This window comes from Schistocerca americana, chromosome 4 (assembly GCF_021461395.2).
Source record: "Schistocerca americana isolate TAMUIC-IGC-003095 chromosome 4, iqSchAmer2.1, whole genome shotgun sequence".
Classification (NCBI taxonomy): domain Eukaryota; kingdom Metazoa; phylum Arthropoda; class Insecta; order Orthoptera; family Acrididae; genus Schistocerca; species Schistocerca americana.
In genome coordinates this window covers 37,076,581-37,103,795 of record NC_060122.1, presented here as the reverse complement: position 1 = coordinate 37,103,795, position 27,215 = coordinate 37,076,581, and the positions used below count along the sequence as shown (strand labels likewise).

Sequence of the window (27,215 nt, the reverse complement as noted above, 5' to 3'; positions counted from 1 at the left end):
CACCGGGTTAGCTCACTGGTTCTGAACCTATGAAGGAAAAGGTTGAATGTTAGTTCTGCACTGCGTTTGCGGAGTTTGACTTCGAGTGTGTAGGTTGTTCTTGTACTGCTGGGCTGGTTCCTTGGTTAGGCGTCAACGTGAGCATGAATTGCTTGGTTAAAAATGGCAGTAGGCACTCCGGGCATGTCGATGCTGTAAAACGAGGATAGTAGAACATGTTGAATCAAAGGCTGTGACTGTGAACTGTTGCTCTGTCATGTCTCGCTAGGAGACTGTCCAATTAGGTACTGATGTGTTGGTGGCTATCTATTGATTCTTGTGACCAATTTGGTAGTCAGTTCCAAGCCTACATGATCTATGTATGAGAGAGAAAGAAAATAAATTTGTGAAGTACGTGGCTGTGCATACCTTAAAAGTTGTTGGAGCATGTGTTTATCTTAAAGATTGTTTTAATACCGTGTGTTATTATCAGCCCCCTTTTAGACTGAAAATTTTACAGGGTTAGAGAATTTTATTTGTATGTTCGCCTATATGAACAGTGTCGATTGAGCTGGTGGCTTTTACTCCAGTTTGTGAAATGTGGCAGCTTTACGCTGCGGTTTAATTATTTGTAATTGAAGCGCATCATTTAATACCTCATTCGGGCTCACCTTGTATTTTCCCCATTTCGTACTACCTGAAGATTGTAAATCATGATATTAGGGCACGATGACTGATTGGTAGCCTTGCAGCTGCTTGTATTTCATACTCAGCAACTGTGGTTAAACTTTTGTAAATTTGGTGGCCATGTTGGTGTGCAATTGTTTGCATTTTAAATTTAGATTTTATGCAAGTTTACCTTTTAGAAGTATATGCATGTATTGTTGTCCCTAGGTTTTAAGCTGGATAGTATCAATTGATTTATTTAAGGTTGCTAAGTTTTAGGGAATTTCTTCACTGGATGATAGTTCTTAATGCTTAATGTGGATTCTAAATGTACTGTGGCCCTTAAGGCTCAATTACTGATAAATTTGTTGATTGGCCGTCTATTTTTGAGAACTGGCTTAACCTTAACTATCGGGCAGCCCTTCAGGCTCAGCTGTTTATTAAGTACCTTGATGAATTGGCCCTTCGGCCCCCCTTTTGGAAGCTCTACAGCCCTTAGGCTTTGAAATCTGGTTTTAATACTTAACCTCCCTTATTAGTGTACTGGGGCCCTTAAGGCCAGCTTACTGATACATTCCTGGCCATTACTTACTTATTGCAAAATTTGTTTGACTAATTTCATTTATTACCTGGCCCTTAAGGTTGAGTTGTTAATAAGCACTTGTTATTTTCCAGTTGATATTTTTAAGATTTTCTTATGTTGTTAATTTGATCCTTCAGGCCCCTTACTTGGAAGCTGCACGGCCCTTCAGGCCTCTTTATTGTTTCACACTGCCTTGCCTAAACTGTTGGAAAATCTGCTCTTTAACTTAAGTCTAGTTAACTATTTTGGTGGCCCTTCAGGCTCAAACCTTCTGTTCATACATTTATATTTGAATATTTTCTTTGTCTGTGGTATTGCCTTTTTATATCTTAGATTTTGAAGTTAAGTGAATTTTGGTTTGCAAATTTACTAGCCCTTCAGGCTGAACACGTTATATGTATTCTTGCTAAATTGGCCCTTCAGGCTTTCTTTGCGATTGCAGCCCTTAAGGCACACGCAGTACTATGTTGCGTGGTACAATGTTAAATTGTTGATGAACTAGTTTCTTAAGGTTTGATTCTCCCTATATTCATTATCTTGGCAGATTGTATATTGTATTTTAGCTGGTTTTAATAAATGCATTAGAATTAAGGTGTTGTGTTACTTCTACCAGCACTTGGCCCTGCTTTCTCGCCCGATCATACTTCCTTGATTGTTAGAATTTTTGCCTGTTAGCCACTATTATCAGTTTCACTAGTGTCTGATATGCAATCTTCTTTACAGACAAACCACACTTTCCTAAAATTCTTCCAATGAACCAAAGTTGACCATTTGCCCTCCCTGCCAAAATCCTCACATGCTCATTCCATATCGTGTCATTTTGCAATGTTACACTGAGATATTTAAACAACGTGACTGTATCAAGCAGCACACTACTAACACTGTATTCAAACATTATGAGTTTATTTTTCCTGTTCATCCGCATTAGCTTAATTTCTCTACATTTAGAGCTATCTGCCATTCATCACACCAACTATAAATTTTGTCTAAGTTATCTTGTATCATTATAATAGAGGAAAACATTCCACGTAGGAAAAATATATCTAAAAACAAAGATGATGTGACTTACCAAATGAAAGTGCTGGCAGGTCGACAGACACACAAACAAACACAAACATACACACAAAATTCAAGCTTTCGCAACAAACTGTTGCCTCATCAGGAAAGAGGGAAGGAGAGGGAAAGACGAAAGGATGTGGGTTTTAAGGGAGAGGGTAAGGAGTCATTCCAATCCCGGGAGCGGAAAGACTTACCTTAGGGGGAAAAAAGGACGGGTATACACTCGCGCGCACACACACATATCCATCCACACATATATAGACACAAGCAGACATATTTAAAGACAAAGAGTTTGGGCAGAGATGTCAGTCGAGGCAGAAGTGCAGAGGCAAAGATGTTGTTGAATGACAGGTGAGGTATGAGTGGCGGCAACTTGAAATTAGCAGAGATTGAGGCCTGGTGGATAACGGGAAGAGAGGATATATTGAAGAGCAAGTTCCCATCTCCGGAGTTCGGATAGGTTGGTGTTAGTGGGAAGTATCCAGATAGCCCGGACGGTGTAACACTGTGCCAAGATGTGCTGGCCGTGCACCAAGGCATGTTTAGCCACAGGGTGATCCTCATTACCAACAAACACTGTCTGCCTGTGTCCATTCATGCGAATGGACAGTTTGTTGCTGGTCATTCCCACATAGAATGCGTCACAGTGCAGGCAGGTCAGTTGGTAGATCACGTGGGTGCTTTCACACGTGGCTCTGCCTTTGATCGTGTACACCTTCCGGGTTACAGGACTGGAGTAGGTGGTGGTGGGAGGGTGCATGGGACAGGTTTTACACTGGGGGCGGTTACAAGGGTAGGAGCCAGAGGGTAGGGAAGGTGGTTTGGGGATTTCATAGGGATGAACTAAGAGGTTACGGAGGTTAGGTGGACGCCGGAAAGACACTCTTGGTGGAGTGGGGAGGATTTCATGGAGGATGGATCTCATTTCACGAAGATCTCATTTTGCCACGAAGAAAAATGATCCTAATCCTACCCCTAATGATCCAACTCCCCAAGACACTATCCAAATTGAACCCTGCCTGGAACAGTTCTGTCCTCCATCACAGCGGGACCCACCTCCTCTTCCTCAAAATCACCCTCTCCAAACCTTCCAGGAATTTCTGACTTCCAACCTTGCCTCTCAATCCTTCTTAAAAAACCTAAATCCTACTCCCAACATCACCACTGCTGAAGCCCAGGCTATCCGGGATCTGAAGGCTGACCGGTCCATCGTCATTCTTCCGGCGGACAAGGGTTCCATGACCGTGGTACTTGATCGTCGGGAGTATGTGGCTGAGGGACTGCGTCAGCTTTCAGACAACACCACATACAAAGTTTGCCAAGGTAATCCCATTCCTGATGTCCAGGCGGAGCTTCAAGGAATCCTCAGAACCTTAGGCCCCCTACAAAACCTTTCACCTGACTCCATCAACCTCCTGACCCCACCGACACCCCGCACCCCTACCTTCTACCTTCTTCCTAAAATTCACAAACCCAATCATCCCGGCCGCCCCATTGTAGCTGGTTACCAAGCCCCCACAGAACGTATCTCTGCCTACGTAGATCAACACCTTCAACCCATTACATGCAGTCTCCCATCCTTCATCAAAGACACCAACCACTTTCTCGAATGCCTGGAATCCTTACCCAATCCGTTACCCCCAGAAACCATCCTTGTAACCATTGATGCCACTTCCTTATACACAAATATCCCGCACGTCCAGGGCCTCGCTGCAATGGAGCACTTCCTTTCACGCCCATCACCTGCCACCCTACCTAAAACCTCTTTCCTCATTACCTTAGCCAGCTTCATCCTGACCCACAACTTCTTCACTTTTGAAGGCCAGACATACCAACAATTAAAGGGAACAGCCATGGGTACCAGGACGGCCCCTTCGTACGCCAACCTATTCATGGGTCGCTTAGAGGAAGCCTTCTTGGTTACCCAGGCCTGCCAACCCAAAGTTTGGTACAGATTTATTGATGACATTTTCATGATCTGGACTCACAGTGAAGAAGAACTCCAGAATTTCCTCTCCAGCCTCAACTCCTTTGGTTCCATCAGATTCACCTGGTCCTACTCCAAATCCCATGCCACTTTCCTTGATGTTGACCTCCACCTGTCCAATGGCCAGCTTCACACGTCCGTCCACATCAAACCCACCAACAAGCAACAGTACCTCCATTACGACAGCTGCCACCCATTTCACATCAAACGGTCCCTTCCCTACAGCCTAGGTCTTCGTGGCAAACGAATCTGCTCCAGTCCGGAATCCCTGAAGCATTACACCAACAACCTGACAACAGCTTTCGCATCCCGCAACTACCCTCCCGACCTGGTACAGAAGCAAATAACCAGAGCCACTTCCTCATCCTCTCAAACCCAGAACCTCCCACAGAAGAACCACAAAAGTGCCCCACTTGTGACAGGATACTTTCCGGGACTGGATCAGATTCTGAATGTGGCTCTCCAGCAGGAATACGACTTCCTCAAATCCTGCCCTGAAATGAGATCCATCCTCCATGAAATCCTCCCCACTCCACCAAGAGTGTCTTTCCGCCGTCCACCTAACCTCAGTAACCTCTTAGTTCATCCCTATGAAATCCCCAAACCACCTTCCCTACCCTCTGGCTCCTACCCTTGTAACCGCCCCCGGTGTAAAACCTGTCCCATGCACCCTCCCACCACCACCTACTCCAGTCCTGTAACCCGGAAGGTGTACACGATCAAAGGCAGAGCCACGTGTGAAAGCACCCACGTGATCTACCAACTGACCTGCCTGCACTGTGACGCATTCTATGTGGGAATGACCAGCAACAAACTGTCCATTCGCATGAATGGACACAGGCAGACAGTGTTTGTTGGTAATGAGGATCACCCTGTGGCTAAACATGCCTTGGTGCACGGCCAGCACATCTTGGCACAGTGTTACACCGTCCGGGCTATCTGGATACTTCCCACTAACACCAACCTATCTGAACTCCGGAGATGGGAACTTGCTCTTCAATATATCCTCTCTTCCCGTTATCCACCAGGCCTCAATCTCTGCTAATTTCAAGTTGCTGCCACTCATACCTCACCTGTCATTCAACAACATCTTTGCCTCTGCACTTCTGCCTCGACTGACATCTCTGCCCAAACTCTTTGTCTTTAAATGTGTCTGCTTGTGTCTGTATATGTGTGGATGGATATGTGTGTGTGTGCGAGTGTATACCCGTCCTTTTTTCCCCCTAAGGTAAGTCTTTCCGCTCTCGGGATTGGAATGACTCCATACCCTCTCCCTTAAAACCCACATCCTTTCGTCTTTCCCTCTCCTTCCCTCTTTCCTGATGAGGCAACAGTTTGTTGCGAAAGCTTGAATTTTGTGTGTATGTTTGTGTTTGTTTGTGTGTCTGTCGACCTGCCAGCACTTTCATTTGGTAAGTCACATCATCTTTGTTTTTAGATTTATCTTGTATCATCCTACAGTCACTCATCTTCGACATCTTCCTGTGCACCAAAGCATCATCAGCAAACAACTGCAGATTGCCATCCACCCTGTGCACCATATCATTTATGAAAACAGAAAATAACAGCACTCCTATCACACATCCTTGTGGCACTCCTGACGATACCCTGTTTTCTGATGAACACTCGCTATCAAGGACAACACACTGGATTCTATTACTTAAGAAGTCTCCAAACCACATGCATATCTGGTAATCTATTCCATATGCTTGTATCTTCTGCAGAGAGATACCCTGTCAAATGCAGTCTGGAAATCCAGAAACATGAGATCAGCCTGTTCATAGTTTGCAGAATATCATGTGAGAAAATAGCACAATGAGTTTCACAGAAGCAATGCTTTCTAAGACTGTGCTGATTCACAGACATAAGTCTTTTCGTCTCTAGGAAATGTATTAAATTCAATCTCAGAATATGTTCCAGAATTCTGCAGCAAACTGATTCTAAGGATATCGGTCTGCAATTCTGTGAGTCTGTTCTTTTACCCTTCTTATATACAGGAGTCACCTGCACTTTTCTCCAGTCATTTGGGACTTTGTGCTGGGCAAGAGATTCGTGATAAATGCAAGCTAAGTAAGGGGCCAATGCTTATTAGTACGTCGTCCATAAAGGACTCTGTTTGATGATCAAATGACAGTATGTTTCTATAATCTTCCTAAGTGAACACAGAATTTAAATCTTCTACTGTTATACCAGACTGGTCAATGAGTGACTGGAGATGAGTATTACACCTACTCAGCTATTTCACAAAGTACAAAAATTTTATTGGGTTCTTAGCCAGAGCCTTTGTAAGTTATGACGGAGGTAGTTGTTATGCTTTGCACATAGATCTTTTCACAAACACACATATCTCTACTAACCTTTGCCTGTCAACACTGGCGCATTCTCTTTTGAACCAACGGTCATTGCTTTCTCAGCATTTTCCTAATTTCGTTGTTAAACTACAGGGGTTATTTTCCATCCTTAATCCACTTACTAGACAAATATTTGTTCAGAGCACAATTTACTATCTGTTTAAACTTTCCCCATAATTCCTAGATGCCCATCATACTGGAACTAAATGATTGAAATTCAAGTGAGATGCTAACAACTGCTTATATGCTCTTTCTTCAGTTTCCTAGCTTCTTGACTGATTATTAACATTTTTAACCTTAGCCACTATGGTGATATTATGATCACTAATTCCAGTTTATATGCTGACATCATCAATAAGATCTGGTCTGTTTGCAGCTATGACATCTAAGTTATTTCCATTTTGTGTGGGCTGCAGGACTAGCTGCTCAAAACAGTTTTCAGAAAACATGTCCAAAACTTCTTCATAATACTGTCTTTCTGTGCCACCTGCAGTGAATCCATAGATGTCCCAGTCTATACACAGTAGGTTAAAGCTTTCTCTAGCTAGTAGGCACGACCTGGGTATTTACAAGCTACTGACAGTAGATTTTCTTTGATGACTCTATAGCTGCCACAATTGAATCAGGCAGCTGTAAAAAATCCAACAATTAACTTGATTTCATCTAGACCCGTTATATGCAAGCAGAGAACTTCACTTGCATAACTATAACAACATCAGCAGCTTATTTGTATGTAACATTGTTCATTCATTTTATCAGAAGCTACCAGTTTCAACACCACATAGTGTCATCTTCAGGCTTCTGCATATGGAAACATTTATAACATGAAAAAAGAGTATAAGAACACAGACAACATAAATCATAGTTTATAACTAAAAAGAGGTACATCACATCATAAAAATTACATAATAAAAATAAGATTTTTTACCCACACAAAACAAAATTTGCATCTGACTTATATTAATTTTTTTATACACCAATCACATAATGGACTTGAGAGGAACCCACATATAGAAAAGAGTTACACCAGCAAAGCAATCGCAGCCACATATATCCCTAACAGCCACCGTCAATATGTAACCACAGGGTTAAAAGTAGTATACATAATAAATGTCGACAAACTATTGCCAAGGAACATCTTTGAGGCAACTCCTCTATTTACGTGTAATAATAGCAAAGGCGTTTTACCGTGTATGTGAGTTTTTCAGTGGTTCAAGCATTTCCAAGATATCTCAGAAGCCGTTTAAGATGAAGAAGGAAGGAGTATTGGGTTTAATGTCCCATCGACAGTGAGGTCATTAGAGACGGAGTACGATCTCAGATTGCATTGAGGATGGGGAAGGAAATCAGCCATGTCCTTTCAATGGAACCATCCCAGCATTTGACTGGAGTGATTTAGGGGAATCACGGAATACCTAAATTTGGATGGCTAGATGCAGGTTGGAACCATCATCCTCTCGAATATGAGTCCAATGTGCTGCTGAAAATGACTCATGCCTAGGACACCCTTCAACATCAAAAACTGATGAAAATATTGAAAAAGTAGGTAATCTGATTAGTCTGACCATTGACTGACTGTTCAGTCACTTGCTGAAACTGTAGGAATTGACTCAGATTGTGTAAGGCAAATTTTACATAAGCAATTTAACATGAGAAAAGTGCGGGCGAAATTGGTGCTGAACATTCTCACAAACAAGTTTCTACTAACATTTTGTATACCCCTGAAAATGATCGTAATTTCTTGGAAAGAATTATAATGTGACAAATCTTGGTTTTTCACTTATGATCCAGAAAGTAAGTGCTAATCCATGCAACGGATTTCACTGAGAGTAAAAAACAGCTCGAATGAGCAAATCAAGATTCAAGGTGATGATGATAGTTTTTTATGATATTCATGGAATAGTATGTCTTCAGAGGGTGTCTAAAGGTTCAACTGTTAATCAGTGTTACCCCCTTGAGGTTCTTGCTCAACTCCATGAGAAAACACACACAAAAAAAGGACACAAACTGTGGAAGAACATGTCAAAGGTCCTGTATCAAGACTATGCACTGGCAAATACTGCATTGTCTGTTAAGATGTTTCTAGCAAAGTACAGTATCCCAGTCTCCAGAATGATATTTTCACTCTGCAGCGGAGTGTGCGCCGATATGAAACTTCCTGGCAGATTAAAACTGTGTGCCGGACCGAGACTCGAACTCAGGACCTTTGCCTTTCGTGGGCAAGTGTTCTACCATCTGAGCTATCCAAGCACAACTCACATCCCATCCTCACAGCTTTACTTCTGCCAGTACCTCATCTCCTACCTTCCAAACTTTGCCGAAGCTCCCCTGCGAACCTTTCAGAACTAGCACTCCTGAAAGAAAGGATCTTGCGGAGACATTGCTTAGCCACAGCCTGGGGGATGTTTCCAGAATGAGATTTTCACTCTGCAGCAGAGTGTGCGCTGATATGAAACTTCCTGGCAAATTCAAACTGTGTGCCGGTTCTGAGCTATCCAAGCACAACTCATGCGTCATAAAAGAGGCAAAAATTAAGGAAAATGACAAATATATTATGAAGTCGTCCAATAAAACTAAGACCATGTGGAAAGCTGTGCAGGATCTTACGGGGAAGAAGACAACTCACAAAAATATTGTGATATCACATGATGGCAAGAATGTCACTGACCCTAGGGCAGTTGCAAACAGTTTCAATTCTAATTATGCAACTGTTACTGGAAAATTAGTGAAGGAAAAATTTGGAAATCCACCTAACACAACATGGAAAGAACTTTCATCTATTGAAATAAATAATATATCCATGTTCCTCAGTCCAATAATCCCAAGAGAGCTCCTAAATACCATTAATTCACTGAAGAGTAATTATTCAACTGGTATTGATGATATTCCAGATTATATCATAAAAATAACAGCAAGACAAACACTTTTGCCTTTATTGGACTTATGCAATTCATCCTTATCATGTGTTGTCTTCCCTCAGCAACTGAAAATAGCGAAAGTAATACCCCTATATAAAAAAAGGTGATCATGTAGGTCTGTGTCGCTATTGTCAGGGTTTCCGAAAATTAATGAAAAAGTGTTCCTTACAAAACTAACTACATTCTTCAACAAGAACAATATTATTTCTGCATGTCAACATGGCTTCAGACCACAGCGATCAATTGAAACAGCCACTTTCAATCTGATAAACCATGTCTTAAATGCAGTTGGCAACCACAGAAATATCTCAGGTTTATTCTTGGAACTACCAAAAGCTTTTGATGTGATTGATCATTCTGTACTCCTGAGGAAGCTTGAATGGTATGGTGTAAGAGGTGTGCCAAATCAGTGGATTAAATCATATTTGGAATATCACTCTCAGGTAATGGAAATTAAGCACACGAAAGGAAATGAACTCCAGGTACACCTTTCAGAACTATGTGGACTAAGTCATGGTGTTCCACAGGACTCCATTTTAGGTCCCTTTCTTTTCTTGGTCTACATTAATGATTTCCCAGCACATGTTAGGGATTCTGCACCAGTACTGTTTGCAGATGACACCAGTCTATTGATTGAAGGGAATAAAGAAGAAAATCTTACTTCATCCGCAAAAGATATTACAAAAGGAGTGTCTGAATGGTTTACCAGATACAGGCTAATAGTTATTCCCCAAAAAATGGTACTCTTGAATTTCCACACTGATCAAAATAAATATCTGGCACAACCTGTAATATGTATAGAAAGCCAAAACATTAGTGGCGTCAATGAAACTAAATTTCTTGGGATTCATATCCATGAAAATCTTAAATGGAGCACTCATATCACATCCCTAAATTCAAAACTAGCAAAAATGAGCTATGTAGTAAGAATTCTTTGCAACAATACTAGTGCAGAAACAGTTAGGGCTGTATACTTTGCTCGCGTACATTCAGTACTGAAGTATGGTATCATTTTCTGGGGTAATGTACACCAGGCCATAACACTTTTCAGGAAACAAAAGGTAATTATAAGAATAACACAACAAGTGAGCAGCAGAATACCATGCAAACCTTTCTTTGAAGATCCAAAGATCCCACCCCTTTCCTGCATTTATATACTGGAAGTAGTCACGCATGTCAAAAAAAGCATTCTCAGAAAAGAAAACCTTTTCCCTCAAAACAAAAGTGTCCATGACTACAGTACCATGTCAGACAGTGGCATACACGTTGATCATTGTAACATCACATTATGCCAAAAAGGTGTATATCATGCAGAAACAAAACTTTAAAACAGATTACCAAGACATGATATCTCTTTCTGAACTACAAAGCTTTAAAAAGTCTGTGACAGCCTACGTTCTAAAAAACTGCTACTATTCAATCCCACAGTATCTTATGCAAGAAAATATGTAATTTGCATCTTTAATTGTAGAAATAAGTTATTTATATATATATATACAGTATTTCAAAAAATGTGTAATTATTAACTGTATAGATCCAATTTGTTATAAAAATTTAAATAATTTATGTTTGACATTTGAAAAACCAATAGCTAAAAAGGTTTTCTGTCCAATATCCTGTGTACAATATATGTACTGAAAAAGAGATTTGTATGGACAAATTAATTAATTAATTAATAAAAATAAATATGTGTCTTAGGTGCATCTGTTTAACCAATCACCTCAGCAGTTTGGTGGCATAGGACCTTACCACAAATTTCCAAAAATTTCCATCTGTTTAACTTATGTAAATTTGAAGCTGTTTCTGTTGCATGTAACACATATGTAGAAATACCTAGATGTTTTTCTCTTTTTGTTAGAATTAAGAGAAGCTAATATATCTTATTTAACAAGTTAGTCATGCTTTGATGGAAAGGTCTAAATGTCCTATTTAGGGACCTGAACCCCCCCCCCCCCCCTCCCCCTTCCCCCAAGTATTAGATGTACTAATTTAAAAGTTTGTCATGTTACATGACCGAAGACAAAGTCTTAGTCCCTTTGAAACTGACTATTAAAATAAATGGTGGTTGGGGAACTTCTGTAAAAATTTCGACAGCTTTTTTCCGAAATAATTGTTGCTTGTTTTCTTCTTTTGACTCTCTTTAAGCTGACAGCAAATAATTGTTTCTGGTGACAAGTAGCAGCATTTTTCCACAGGTGAACAGAGTGCTCTCCTGGTTCAGTGTGTTTCTCAATATTGTTTTTATTTCCCCTCCCAATTAGATAATTAAAAGATCAGCAGAGTATTGAGTCGGCCTTTCATGATCATTCGTAACTGTCTGACTCATACCTGACAATGCTACAGATAGAACTGACAAGCGGTTACAGTACAAGTAGAACCAAAAATAAGTCTATTCCCACATTAGGGGAAGTATTTTGGTGTGGTCGAAATACTTTAACAAGTTTTGTTTTCTAATCACCACAGTGCGGAGTGTACTATCCAGGCACTGTATCATGGCAGTCGGCAGCCCAACCTCTCGAAGCATTGTCATCTTACATCCACATGCTGTGCTTTCACGAAATCAGAACTGTCATAAAGTTCATAGGGATTGTTCTGCCTCTTTCTGTTGTGGTAAGAGTTGGATTTGAATCCCTTAACGCACCAGTATTTGTCTCTTCACTCATTTAAAAATGAGAAAAAACAAACAATCCACAGCACAAAGCAAATTGGGGTACACAAAGCATTTGATACTGACTGCAGCGCAGTTGTTTTCTGCGGTTAGCAGTGGTGGTTCAGATCTGATCTCTACCAATATCATACGCAATGATAGTTCAAAACACTCCCCACTTAAAACTGCCACGATATAGTGTCTGCACAACAGACACTATAAACTGGCAGACAGCTGTGAGTGTAAACAAACTAGACTTAAAAATTCTGATGAGGTTCTTCACTCATTTCAACATAACAAAGGGAAACAATAAGCAACACATAATACGAAGCAATCAGTAATGGTTACCACACAATTGCTGCTGAGGCTGGCAGTGTTGTAAGTCAGGTACTTATACACACGAGCTAAGCTGACAGTCAGCACAGTGGCTGAGGGAGTGAGCGTGAATGGAAAATAGCTTCATAGTCACTCCCATCACCCACTGCACAAAGTGTCAACTTAATTTGCACAGTTAGTAGTTCAGACCCGACTTCTCCTGGTTCTTTACCCAACCACAATTCAAAACCACCATTAACTAAAAATGCCACATTAAAGTGTTCACATTATACCAACTTTTGAACTTTAGCTAGCAGATTGTTTGATGCATTTTCCTTTGTTCTAAGACATTAGGTCCCACGGCTGAGCCGTGCATTACATTACACAGCATGTATCTTAGAGAGACCATTCAACTGATTTTGTTTGTGTACTTTTTGTTTTACACACACATTCATCCACACATTATTTTTATAAGCTGGGCTTTGCAAGATGGTGTGTAATATCAGCAACTGAAAATTCGTTACATTTTCAATATTTTTTTTTTTGCAGAAAGTAAAGCTATTTCAACTATCTATGAAAAAATACATCTGGATACAATTTGCTACATAGCATTTATTAGTTAATTTGGCATTTCTGGATTTTGAGCCACAACTTGTACTGATATTTGCATTTGTCAATTTCTTGGAGAAGAATGCTAATGGTTGCAGATTATTACCTTTGATTTGTTGTAAAGATGACCCACAGCATAATCTGAGGCGGCAACCATTAAAATGAGAGGTAAATTTGAAGATGGATGAGCCAGAAGTGCTGAATTAGCTAAGCTATTTTTTAGGTCATTAAAGGCTTGTCGAAGATTTTCTGTCCAATTAATTTTCCTGTTTTCAATTTTCTTAGTCCCATGGAGTAGGTTCAAAAGCTCTGCTTGTTTATCGGCTGAATTTGGTGGTGCTGTTCGGTAAAAATTAATGAGGCCAAGAAATCGGCACAGTTCTCTTATTGTTGTAGGTAACAGATAGTCAACAACGGTTTGTAATTGATCTGGTAGTGGTCTAATTCCCTCTGCAGTTACCACATATCCCAGGAAAGGTACTTCTATTGAACCAAAAATGCATTTGTTCAGATTGATTCTGACGTTGAACTTACTGAGGCATTCGAAAAGCAACTGAAGATGCTTCTTGTGCTGTTCATCATCTTGTGGTGCCATTAGAATGTCATCCAGATAACAGTACACGAAATCAAGGTCTCTCAGTATATTGTTGATATACCTTTGAAAAGTTTGGGCTGCATTTCGGAGTCCAAACAGAAGTCACAAAAACTCAAACAAACCAAATGGAGTTATCACTGTGGTCTTAGGTACATCACCTGCACATCCAGGAATGTGATGATAAGCTCTGACATCCATTTTTGAAAATATTTGTTTTTCATGCAGTTGACAGTTAAAATTTTGAAGGTTAGGAATAGGATACCTGTCAGGCTTGGCTATTTTGTTGAGAGTATGGTAGTCTCTGCAAGGCCTCCAGGGTCCGTCTTCCTTGGAAACTAAGTGGAAGAGGCATGCCAAGGCGCTCTTTTGCGGCTGGCAGATTTTCATATTAATCATCTGTTAGAACTCTGCTTTATCTGGTGGTAGTCATCGTGCCTTTGCTGCTACAGGATGTCCTCCTGTGACATCATATGAAAAGTGCTGATATCTGAGATGTGAAAATGGATGTTTTCTTGGAGCAAGATGGGAAATTTCTTTAGAATTACAGCATATTTTTGATGTGGTGGAATTACATGAACTGTTTCTATGCCCGAGACCTTAATCAATGTGCCATATGATGCTGCTGACATTACCGGGTCAATGAGTCGTCTGTTCTTGAGGTCTACTAAAAGATTATAATAGTGAATGAAGTCGGCTCCAATAATCGGCAATTGCACATCTGCAATTATGAAATTCCATATGAAGTTGTGCCATAAACCCAAACTGAGTAATAATAAATAGACATTCTCTGTAAAAGTTTATGATCTGTTTTCTTTCGGCAATTACTATTCGAAGGCGGAATCACAGAAATATCAGCTCCGGTGTCAATTAGGTAATGACTTCTGCTACTTCTGTCTGTGAGAAATAGACGACATGAAAGGTGGCTCCGATCACCTGCCGCCGCTAGTGTGGAGCGTTTGAGTTTGACTGTTTGTTGAAATTTTGGGTGGAAGATGGTCGAAACGAGCACGTACTCTGACATTTCTTTGCCTTGTGGCGATATTTAAAATGATACCAACATAGTGCTCTATTAGGATTAAAATGCTGGGCTGACCATGACCTGCCTCATGATCTAATTGGTGAGGAGCAAGATGTACGTGAGCTGCCTCATGAACATGACACTGTTTTCATTCATTGATTGTCAGTGTTAATTCAGCAATCTGCGGTTCTAGTTTAGAGATTCTATTGTTACTAGTATCATTTACTTTACCCACTGCAATACTGGATGACGCCTACAAGGTTTGAGCTCATATATTTGACCCCGTTTGTGAAAATTTGACAATTTTGTCAGCCTTAGTGGCTATGGTGTCAAGGTCATCTTTACTTGTAGCTAGTATAGAATGTGCAGTGACAGGAAGGCGTTGCATAAATATGGTTTTCAAAAAATCATCCTTGATTTGCGTACCAGCTAAAGTTCGCATCTCACATAAGAGCTGAGTTGGCTTCTTATCACCTAATTCCACTTCTGTTAATAATTTCATTACTTTTCTATTTCCTGACTCTCAAATTCCTGAATTATTCTTGTTTTAAGCTCTGTGAACAGAGCAGTAGATAATGGTTGAGTCAGAAATTAATCCTACAACATCTGCTTCATATGACACAACAACAAGATTGAATTTCATGGTTTTGTTAGTGATAACCAATGTGGTAAACTGTGCTTCAACTTGAAGGAACAACACTTTTATGTTTACTTTCCAGATGGGCGGAATCTTCACTGAAACATGAGCAATATCTGCTTCGTTCTGTACTGATGCGGGCATTGGATTTGCATCGTTGCTGTTGCCAATCATTTTTACACTTCACTAACCATGAATGTGTTATGCTTCTTATTAATCATATCGGGGTCACCAATATGGTTTATGGTTTAAGGACCATAACAGACAAGAAATGATGTGAAACTTCCTGGCAGATTAAAACTGTGTGCCGGACCGAGACTCAAACTTGGGACCCTTGACCTTCGTGGGCAAGTGCTCTTTCAGGAGTGCTAGTTCTGCAAGGTTCGCAGGAGAGCTTCTGTAAAGTTTGGAAGGTAGGAGACGAGATACTAGCAGAAGTAAAGCTGTGAGGACGGGGTGTGAGTCGTGCTTGGGTAGCTCAGTGGTAGAGCACTTGCCCGCGAAAGGCAAAGGTCCCAAGTTTGAGTCTCAGTCCGGCACACAGGTTTAATCTGCCAGGAAGTTTCATATCAGCGCGCACTCCGCTGCAGAGTGAAAATCTCATTCTGAAGAAATGATGTATTTATATGTTTAATGAACACTCAAAACATTGTAGATGTGAACAAGATCAGAGATGATAAGAGTTTCTAAGTAATAAGAATGTAAACAAAGTTCAGAGATATAATTTACAAATAATAAAACTCAAGTCCACCAAAAGAGATTCCAAGCAAGTACTGTAATACGTAAGCCGGTGAAGCTGAGAAAGAGAATGAACGTAACTGTCAGATGAATTATACTGGTCCAAGTGGTGGGATGGAAGTAGCTGTAATTCTCAGTATTCTCATTCACTGTCAAAAGTGGTGTCAGATGCAGTATTTAGGGGACGTGACAGCAAGGCTTATGAATGGATATGTGCAACACAACCCTACAGTCCTAATGTCTCAATTTCTAAATTTGAATGCATTGGACATGTCGAGAAAAGGATGGAGTCCAGATTGAGAAGATTATTAAAAGAAAAGTCATAAAACAGTACAGGAAGATAGTAAGAAGATAAATGGCCAAAGTCACCTGAAAAATGTTGGAATAGATAGATTACAGAATTATTATGGCTTGTCCATAAGAAGAAATGCTGGGAGTTTAGGAAACAAGAAAAAACCTGTATGGGCTGTCTTTTTCCATAAGCCTTCCACAAATGAAAATCCTCAGCACTGTTTTTGCCCAAATGATCCTGACACTTGGTACAAATACAGGAGAAGTGCAACATATGACCATAAACATTCTCTACTTGAAATTAAAGCTTTTTAGAGATCTTCATAAAGATAATTTGCTGAAGAAATGTCTTCATGGGAAAACACAAAATTTAAATGAAGGTGTGAACTTTGTCATTTGGACCTGGTTACCGAAAACTGTATTTGTTCAGATTACAATCCACAAATTTGGTATTTATGATGCTATTTTATGCTTCAATGATAAAACTGTAATTGTTCAGAATCCAATCCACAAGACTGGTGTTTATGATCCTATTTTACACTTCAATGATGGTGTAACAAGAAAACTGTATGTTTTCTGAAGTGTTGAGCATAAAAACTAGTGGAAATGCAGCAAATTCCTTGGTGCAAACAGATAAAGAGAGAATCCGGAAAGCAGAAACTGTTAATTTAAAATGAACAAAGGAAACTAGACAGTAAAGAAGCGTGACCAAGAGAAGAAAAGAAGATCAATATGAACTCACCATATAGCGGAGATGCTGAGTCATGATAGGCACAACAAAAAGGTTCACACAATTACAGCTTTCAGCCATTAAGGCCTTTGTAAGCAATAGGCATACGGGCATGCACATGCACACGCACATGTGCACACACACACTCACGCAAATGCAACTTGTACACACGTCTGCAGTCTCACATAACTGAAACCACACTGCAAGCAGTGGCACCAGTGCATGATGGGAGTGGTGACTGGGTGGGGGTAAGGAGGAGGCTGGGTGGGGTGTGGGAGGGTTAGTATGGTGGGGGTGGCAGACATTGAAGTGCTGTAGTTTAGATGGAGAGCAGGAGAGAAGGTGGGGGGGGGGGGGGGGGGAGTAGTGGAAAGGAGAGAAATAAAAAGAAATTAAAAGATTGGGTGTGGCATGTGGCGGTGAAATGACGGCTGTGTAGTGCTGGAATGGGAACAGGGAGTGGGCTGGAAGGGTGAGGACAGTGACTAATGAAGGTTGAGGCCAGGAGGGTTACATTGTTTGAAGATCAGTAGGATTCAGATGAAGATCAGTATGATTCAGATGATGCTCAGTATGGTGCTGGAAAATATTAGTGGTATGTAATTTTCATCAATAACTATACAAAAATTGCAATACTGAACTTTAAATTGATTTTTCTCAAAACTACAATTTTGATTTCCAGGCACCATTATTTTCTAAGCTAATTGAGAGAGAAATTGAAATTTGATCAATTTGTACTCAGGATGGTGATAAGTTATTAAGAGTAAATTGAGAACTGCCAAGCCAACAGAAACCGTTTTATAATAATTAATGTGTAGCAGCACCACCATTTAGGATAGGGAAAGTTAGTTTTGTGCAATATTCTGAGCACAAGTTACAGTCAGATGCGGGCCAGATTGCAGTGACTTACGCATACCAACTGTTGTGAAGTAGAATGGAGGCCACACCGCCAAATTGCTGAAAGAGTATACGTAGTGGTTTTGCATGTAGATCGCGGGTGCTCGTGTCGCCGTGTCCTAAGCCGTGTCGGCGAGGGAACACGGCGTGGACCATCTTGCAGTTGTCGGCGGGCAACTTAGCGGCTCCTCGGAGTGGCGCTGAGGCGAGGACGGGGACAGCTGCGCCAGCAGCCGCCGCATCCTGACACCATCAGATCTCTGTGGCTGGCCGAGGCCGCCTGACACAGCATTGCACTACTCGGGCCACTGGGTTGCTTCTTCAGCATTGCGGGGCCCTGTGACGCAGACCGAGGTGTACGAGGGCACTGTGGTTGGAAACGGTAAATCGTTTGGAAAGCTCAGACGAGTCTTCTACCTCTTCCCACTACATCAGGTCATCCTGATACGTTCGGTGGCAGAAGTTGCCACTACAAATGTATTTAAAAAAGTGAAATTCTATTAATGAAAGAATAAAAAAAATTTCTTCAAAGCCATTAGAAGTTTTTTGTTCATTTTATTTGTAAAATCAGCATATATGATATATACATTCAGCAAAAAAGTCACTGTTTTCACGCTTACAGTTCTTTTGAAAATTCAAAGGGTGAAATAGCATTGGGGTGCAGAGTAGGGATAAAAACTACCTTCCATCTACCCTTGATTTACTTTAATTTCTACGGTCTCAGCATTTCTTCTCAGTAACTATTCCTTTCTCCACTCCCTTTCAGTTTTTCATATATTTTTTTCTGACCTATCTTTTACATGCACTAAATTTTCGCCTCTTATTAACTCTTGCACGATGTTTTGTCATTAAGCTCTGTTTTGCTTCTTACCCTAACTTCCACATTTGAGCTCTTATGTTTTCAAAGCTTGTCCGATGCAGTTTCCAACAATCAGTCTTTTCTTCTCACTCTGTCTGGTACCTCTTCCCTGACCTGAGATTTCGGGTGACTTTCCTGAGTTCTCCCCATTTCCTAAATCTCAACAGTCCTTTTCCTTTAGCCCTCTTCCTTCCCCTTCAACCCTTCTTCCTGAAGAAGGAGCCACTGGCTCCAAAAGCTTGCAGATTTCACAAACTTTATATGTTTTTCTTCTGCCGCTGCTAACAAACTAGCAATGCTGACAGTCCACAAGCACCCAACAGGGAATGTTGTAAACCTCATTAAGGAAAAATACTAAAAGATCTTAGTAAAAATAACTGGAAAGTGATTGCATGTGGAGATATCAATATAGTTTCCATCTCAAATAGTTCTGATCGAGGTCATAAGGAGATGTCCAGCTTTTTTTATAAACCCACAATAACTTTCCCTAAAAACTATCTTTTATGAAATATATTCGAATCCCATTGTGAAAAGGTTATTTCTGGACGATGCCCAAATGATAGCAATAACAAATCCTCATCAATCATATTTAATTGAGAAAGGAAAAGCAAAAATTCAGAGAAGTGGATGCTGACCCAGTTACACTATTCAGAGAGAATTTACAGGATTAACAATGAGAAAAAGACTGCAAGGAAACACATTAAATGAGAAATTTAATTATTTCCTAAAACTATTGTTACAACTTTATGAATACACTTTTCCTTAACAAGAGGTCAGGGGCAATTATAGTGGAAGGTGAAAGACATTCTTGTCCCACAAAAAGTGAGCTTTGTTAAATCCAGGGGGCTAGCTCAAATCAAGAATTAAGTGTTCACTAAGTGCAGTTTTGCACAGTTCTTTACCATGGCACCAAAAAGCCACAAACAATATACATTGTAGAAATAAATTAAAAAACCAATGTCAAGAGGACAATTTGAATAATTATTAAACATGAAAGGAATAAATTCAATATGGCAAAAACAACATTCAGCTCTCAATTCAATTACTGAAACTCTTCCTACATGAAAATCCATTACACTTAGGTATATACTGCATACTCCAGCACTGGTTATCAGTTTTGCTATACCATCAGCTACAGAGATTACAAAATTCAATACTGGTAAAGATTCAAAAACTGATGCGAACACCACAGTGCTTCAATAGGCTTGATCCTCATGGACACGGTATGCCCTTGCCTTCTTCTGATGTATCTTGCTAGTTCTAAGTGGACTTACCACATAATGTAGACTCCAAACCACAGTACGGCTCAGACATATTCTCATTCACAAATCTTATCCACAGATGACATAAGCATCATGCGGAAAAAAAAAAAAAAAAAAAAAAATCCTATCACCAGCTGGACATTGAATCTTGGGCATACTGATCAGCAATCTCACCCCTACCCATTGAACTACAGAGGAATTTACTATGTCACTGAAAAGCGGTAACTCTTCACACTATTTGCATCCAGTTGGTGAGACAAGATGTATTTCTTGAGAGACTGATGTGTACATTTATAAAAGTGGCCTATTCTAGCTGATCCCTGTGTTCTCAAAATTTTTTGAGAAGGTGGCTCATAACAGAGTAATGAATCAACTTTCTGAGAATAGCCTTTTAATGACTCCTCAGTGCCAGACTGAGTAACTGGTAAAGGGACCAAATACATACATAGCAGAAAAAGTGGGTATAAGAGAGGAAAGAGCTTACAAGTGGTTCACAGCTAACAGCTTACCCTTAATATTATGCTAGACTGCTACCGATCACATAGTAGAAGCATGTGGAGGCAGACAGGCACATTTAAGTGTAGATTAAGCTATCAGACAAAGTCCTTCATCAGATTTAGAAAAACATACACACTTGTACACACACAACTCACACACAGGTGCCAAAGCCCAACTATGAGGTTTGCCTTTTTCTTGACCATACCAGTTGAATCAGTTCCTTACTGTTCAGGAGACTCATCAACAATGTACTACACTAAATTCTAATACATCATTTATATCATATAATACAAGAAAACTGAATCATGTGTTTAGCCCTCGGCCTAAAAATCATTTGTATACATATCGGAAGTGTGGGTATCCTGTAGCTATTCTACAGAGTAAGGTCAAAATATAAATGTTACAAACTTCCTGCAGCCCAGGCAAACTGAACAAGTCAGTTGCTTCTTTTGCATTAGGTGAGGTTTAGTGTGGACCTTAGGCAGCTTACAAAAGCACCATTTGTCCAAGGGCACTTCCTGAGAAAGCCTTGGAAAACCCTGATTTTTTGACACAAAAAGTACCAATTGTGGGGACAGCCACTTCTATAATTTATATTTGTAGCAGATCATCAAAACTCTTTTCAATATACTATCAGTTTTGGCATGCAAACTTACCCGTGCTTTTTTGTGCTGAAGGTGAGTAACAGAGAGACAGCGACAGTGGAAGAGAGAGAAGACAGTGTCAGTTGGAGAGAAAGAGTGAGGAGACAGTGATGATGCAAGAGAGAAAGAGGCAGTGAAAGAGAAAGGGAAATGGACAACAGCACTCAAAGAAAGAGGAGACTCCAATGGTTAGTGAGCGACAGTGGCAATAAAAGACAAAGAGAGATACATGGAGATAGAATCAGTGGGAGCAAAAGAGAGACGACACAATGAAAACGAAAAATATGACTGACTGGAGTCCATTGGCGTGGGGGGAGGGGGGGGGGGGGGAGTCTAGCCCCCGTGATTGGCTAATTTAACACGTAACTACTGAGGATAGACCATTTTGGACAACAATTTTAAACATGTGGGTATACCAGAAAAAATAAGTCAGACTCCCAGAATTTTTGAGCTGCCAAGGTATGGTTGGGGACAGTGGCAGTGGGAAAGAAAGACAAAAGGGAACACTGTAAGTGAGACAGTTGACAGTGACAGTGCAATATACTGTAAATCAATGGGAGGAAAAGCAGACAGTGGGAAAGAGACATATATAGATAGTGACAGTGAAATGGAGATGCTGAGAATGAAGGCTTAACTACAATGAGAGAGACTGGATAAAAGGGTTTAGAATGTTCTGTGTTAAAGAGCACAAATATGTTCCCATGCCAAAATTTTTGGTGGGGGAAGCAGAATGAGGACTGAGGCAGCTGGTTACTCACTTTTCTGCCAGAGTCTTTTAAAGAGGAGCATATTCACCTCTTTTGTGGTCCGATAGCAGCATTTTGCCACTGGTCTATACATGAACAAATATTTTCCCAAAATCATTAATACCGATAGCACAAATTGTGCTCTTGTCTATTTGGAAACCAAACTGACTTTTTTAGTTATGAATGCTTATCCATTATTAATGAATTAGAAGCTAGAGGATATTCCACCATGAACAAGATAAATATTTAACATTCAAATATGATCAGTTACTTGCTAGTCAGTTAAAATGAGCATTGATTTCCCAAAACTCTGTCACATCTACACATTTTTGTTGTCCTGCAGTTCTTTTTAAAATAATTACCAAATTGCCTTCTGATGCATTGTAACTGTTCTATTATCTAACAATGGAGAAGGCTAACTTTTCAACACACTTTTTATTGTGTATTTCTGTGACTCAGCATCTCCACTACATGGTGAATAACAACTACCCCTCTCATAATACTGTTTTACTATCCATTAAACAACATTGTATTACAGGTTTGAAAGCAGATTAAAACTGAATGACGAAGAGAGGCAGCAAGAAAAGCAGGCAGGCATCTGACTATACAATACCATTATGAAATGGAGTCCATTGCAAATTTTCCCTGAGAAGGATGTGTTTTATATCACAGTGTGGAATGAAGTCTACATTCACCAAAATGCTTTTCACATCTCCCAATACAGCCTCTCATGACAAGCTTTGGCTATTGTTGTCAGATGTATTATACATCTAGTGTCTTTCCTTACTTCGCGATTTTCATTTACACAAAATCCCCGGTCGTAAAAGCTGTCTATACAAGCTCTGTTTTATATGCCACTGGGATGGATATGTGGAATGAAGGCAACAGAAAATCCTATAAGAAGTAAAATACATAAAACATAAATAAGGAATTGTATATCACAGCACAGAAACAGAGCAACATTCTTAGAACATAAATGAGATGGGTGGTTGGCAGAGGGAGAAAAGCACCCAGTGAAGTTAGCTACAGAGCATCGAGTAGCATATTTTGCAATATTGGTGTTGAACTTGCCCCACAGTCACAGTTTCACATTACCATTTTTGTGTGTGGGCCTCTGATGGTATTAATAGTAAATAGAAGGATTGAATAACTAAGTTTGTTAGATATGGAATAATATAGTCACATATAACCATTTAAAATATTGTACTAAAAGAAGAAGAAGAGGAAAATAGTAAGTTTTATTGATTGATGCTACACTAGTAAACATTTTATTTATACAAACCAATAGTTGAAGCATATGAAATCAACTGATGTTAGCTGGCACTCACTATAAATGTATGTTTGTGTTCATTCTAATCCCCTAACTTTGCCTTTTTTTGCCAAGCTTTGCGGCAAACAGTTGTTTGTGTTTGTGACAGCAAACTTTTCAAATGGTTCAAATGGCTCTGAGCACTGTGAGACTTAACATCTGAGGTCATCAGTCCCCTAGAACTTAGACCTACTTAAACCTAACTAACCTAAGGACATCACACACATCCATGCCCGAGGCAGGATTTGGACCTGCGACTGTAGCGGTCGCGCGGTTCCAGACTGAAGAGTAAGCTTTTCCTTAGATATTTCTACAATATTTCCTTTTGTATTTTGTCCTCCAGAGAAAGGGTTTTCAGCTCTGAAAACTTCATACTTCCCATAAACTGCTTCATGTTAATACCGGTCTTTTGGTAGTTCCTACTTCAATCACTATGTGGGTTTACAGTGCATTAGGTTATTGTGTTGTCACAAATCACATATTTTGAAAAGCTAACAACTCACCTAGGCAACCCACCCAACACTTTGCAGCTTCAAAATCAGGAGTATGAAGCTCAAACTCTTGGGTTTGTGGATCATATGTGGCTGTTAGCTTCATTTCCTTTGTGTTCGTCCCATGTGAGATTTCAGTAAGAGCAAAACAGCCTCCAATCTTGTCAAAAGAAAAACAACAACATGTAGTTTTACTGGTGAACTTAAAAACGCCAAGTACACAATATTTTTCATTATTCTAAAGTTCATCAAACAATTGTGCTCTGTTTAATAAGCAAATTTCTCATAAAAATATAAAAAATTGACTTTTTGCTGCTGCTTATTATACTCATTACCAAATAGAAAATAACAAAAATTTATTGCATATTCAAAAGAGTAAATAATGAGAATTATATTCATTATTCCAGGATAAATTTTTTTTTCTCAATTTTCATTTTCATTACTGCTCTGTCAGGCACAGAACCTTACAAATACGGGAACATCCACCACAATGTTTCTGTAATACATAAAGGAAACAGCAGATCACTCAGAAGCTGAGAGTGACTCACCAGATGTGAGGATAAGGAGATACAAAGAAGCACTGTAGAGAGGAGGAAGCCAAAGATAGTACTTTGCAGCTACAGTCCACAGATGATGTGACAGAGTGACAAGTAACATTAAGAGGAGGCAGAGATGCTGAGTCGCAGATGGATTCAATAAAAAGACTGTCAGAAAGTGAGCTTTTGGCCAACAAGGCATTTGTCAAAAACAGACAAAACAAACACATCAGCTGCCAGAGATTGTGGCCATGCATGTGTGAGTTGTGTTTGCATGAGTGTATCTGTGTATGTTGTCTATTTTCGACAAAGACCTCATTGGCCAAAAGCTCACTTTCTGACAGTCTTTTCATTGTGCCTATCTGCAACTCAGCATCTCCACTACATGGTGAGTAGCAAATAGCCTTTTCATAATGTTCTTACACACCATCCTAGATTTTCCACTGTTTGATTAACAGGAAGAGATATGAGAAGTAAAATAGTGCAGTTAAGAATAAAGAGGAAAGAGGAAAAGGAGATGGATGTAAATAAAGACAGAGACAGTGAAATGAAAAGATTATTATTCACATAAATATTTTCTCTACTTTTTTTTAGCTTTTTATCTCTGTTTCCACCTCTCTCACTTTCTCTATCTGTATCTTCCCTACCTCTTATTCTGCTTTCCCGCTATTGTTAATTACAATATTCATTTCGCTTCTCATTTTTCTTCCTCCTAATACAGCTTTACGTTTCACTGTGTAATCATCATCACTAGACTGAAACTGTAGAATAGCAGCTATGATTATATATTATCTTCGACACCCTCCACCTTGCTTTTGCTGCATCTTGTTATTTGAGCAGCTGGAGTCCTCTCGCCCTGGGTTCTGAGTGGTTTGGTGCTACTTTCTAACCGTCCTCAATCTATCCCTCTCGGCTCCCTGAGAAATGAACTAACAGTTCCAAAAATTAAGTTTTTCTACTTTTATTTATATCTATCGACAGTACTTAAAATTTTACCTCCTAAAGGTTAGTACAGCCATTCTGCCTACTTGTGATGTGATAGTTTTCTCGAGTAAATTTTTCTTTTGACACAATTTCAGTATTTACGTGTAGCTAAGCTTATCCATTTTGTGTGTACAAGTGCCTAACATCTAAAGCAAGACAATAAGAAGAAGTTAAAAGACTGAAATCATTTCGAGAAGACAATGAAAATATTGAAGATGTATGTTCAAGTAAAGGCAGTGGCCTGATCATATGCATAGAGAGCTGCTCCTTGCTGACCATTCCCAGAGAGATTGGAAGACCAGTGATCTTCCGCAAGAGATGCTTAAATTAATTCAGTGTCCAAGTTAACTGTGTCACCCTACATAACTACTGATAATTTTCACAAACACAATTTCTGTCAAAAGATGTCACGGTGAAGTGTATGATGCGTATATAAATATTTAAAATTGAGTAATTTATATGTCATATACCAGTTTAAATATTTATCAGAGTTCAGAAATTTAAATAATATGCGGCTTGCTGTACACATATAACACAAATATCCATAAAACTCCCTTCCTACAGTCCAAACCCGTGCACTACTTATAACTTGTTCTTATTCTTTTTGTGAGTGTGAAGCTTACGCCAGTGAAAATAAAAATCATTTCTGTGAATGTCACAAGAGAGCAAGCCAATTTGCAATCCCAGTACAATTCTTTTCTTATCTCTACATGGCCAAACATTTCCTGGTATCTCTTTGGCTCTTAACAGGAGGATACAAGATTATACTGTGTGCTTTTAAGCACTACCTTCTCAATACAAACTTATCCACAGGTGTCTTGATTTATATTTTATAGTTACATTTAAAAAGCATACATGCCTTTGCTGCCTCACAGTCTTCAATGAAGTCATAATGCCTTGCAGTACCCATGGCCCGAATTGTGTTGGTGAACATGTCAAATGTTAGCCCTGATTTCACAGCAAGTGATGGCTCATATTGAAATAGGGAGGAGACCATTGCATAAGGCTAAAATAAAAATAAAACAACCAATATTATAAAATATTTTGCAAAACAAGTACAATATAAAATGGTTAATGTCCACTGAATATCATTTTTGTCTTGTTATTAAACAATGAGATCATTTTTACAAAGACCGAGGCATAAAAATAATTAATGAGGTTTGGCATAAAAACCACCAGGGGCTAGCTGAAAGCAGTGTCTCAGTATGGAAAAGCTAACCATGATCAACAACACTATAACATGGCGGCTTCATCTGAAAAGTGATTGATAACATAAGAGATTTGCAGAAGTAAATAAAAATAGATTCAATGATTAACTGGAAGTAAAGTATAGTACGATATGGTACATTTCCCTTATACTCTGGGTGCACATCACAGTGAAACAGTTTTGAGTGTATGTCACAGTCGCAACAACATGTTTTGATAATAAACAGGTATTCTGTGACTGAGAGTTTAATTAGTTGAGACATCACATCTGGATGCAGTTTTTGACATTCGGTCAGCATGACAAACAGACTATTAACTACCTTAGGGGCCACATATTATGTGCAGATAAGTATCTGACAAAATTCACTGAATCAGACTGATATTTGCCCCATGTACCAAAAATGTAGTGTCGACATTCACACACCGTAAGTTAACTCTTTAGCCAGAAAGGAAGTTAATCCAGTAACAAAATTAGTGCTGTAATTGCCTTACCTTACGAGTGTCTTCCATTATCTCCTCTGGAGTTATTTTGTAAAGTTGTCTTAAACGATACAGTCTTCTTATGGCCACACGCCGCTGCTCATCCAGACTTAATGTTGTATTAGCATGCTGAAATTCTTGATCTTCCTCAAAGAGATTCCATATTTTCATCTGTTCTTA

At 39.6% G+C, this 27,215-nt stretch overlaps 1 protein-coding gene across 6 annotated transcripts in view; it reads right to left on the bottom strand.

Annotated features, from left to right (window-relative positions):
* LOC124612379 (peroxisomal acyl-coenzyme A oxidase 3-like) overlaps positions 1-27,215 on the bottom strand; it is a 143,056-nt gene that overhangs the window by 101,878 nt on the left and 13,963 nt on the right. For all 6 annotated transcript variants that reach the window (XM_047140550.1, XM_047140553.1, XM_047140552.1 and 3 more), the window contains exons 3-5: positions 27,048-27,206; positions 26,209-26,355; positions 23,842-23,989 (exon numbers count right to left, since the gene is read on the bottom strand). In XM_047140550.1, the coding sequence (XP_046996506.1) occupies positions 23,842-23,989; positions 26,209-26,355; positions 27,048-27,206 (454 nt within the window). The remainder of the gene's footprint in view (positions 1-23,841; positions 23,990-26,208; positions 26,356-27,047; positions 27,207-27,215) is intronic.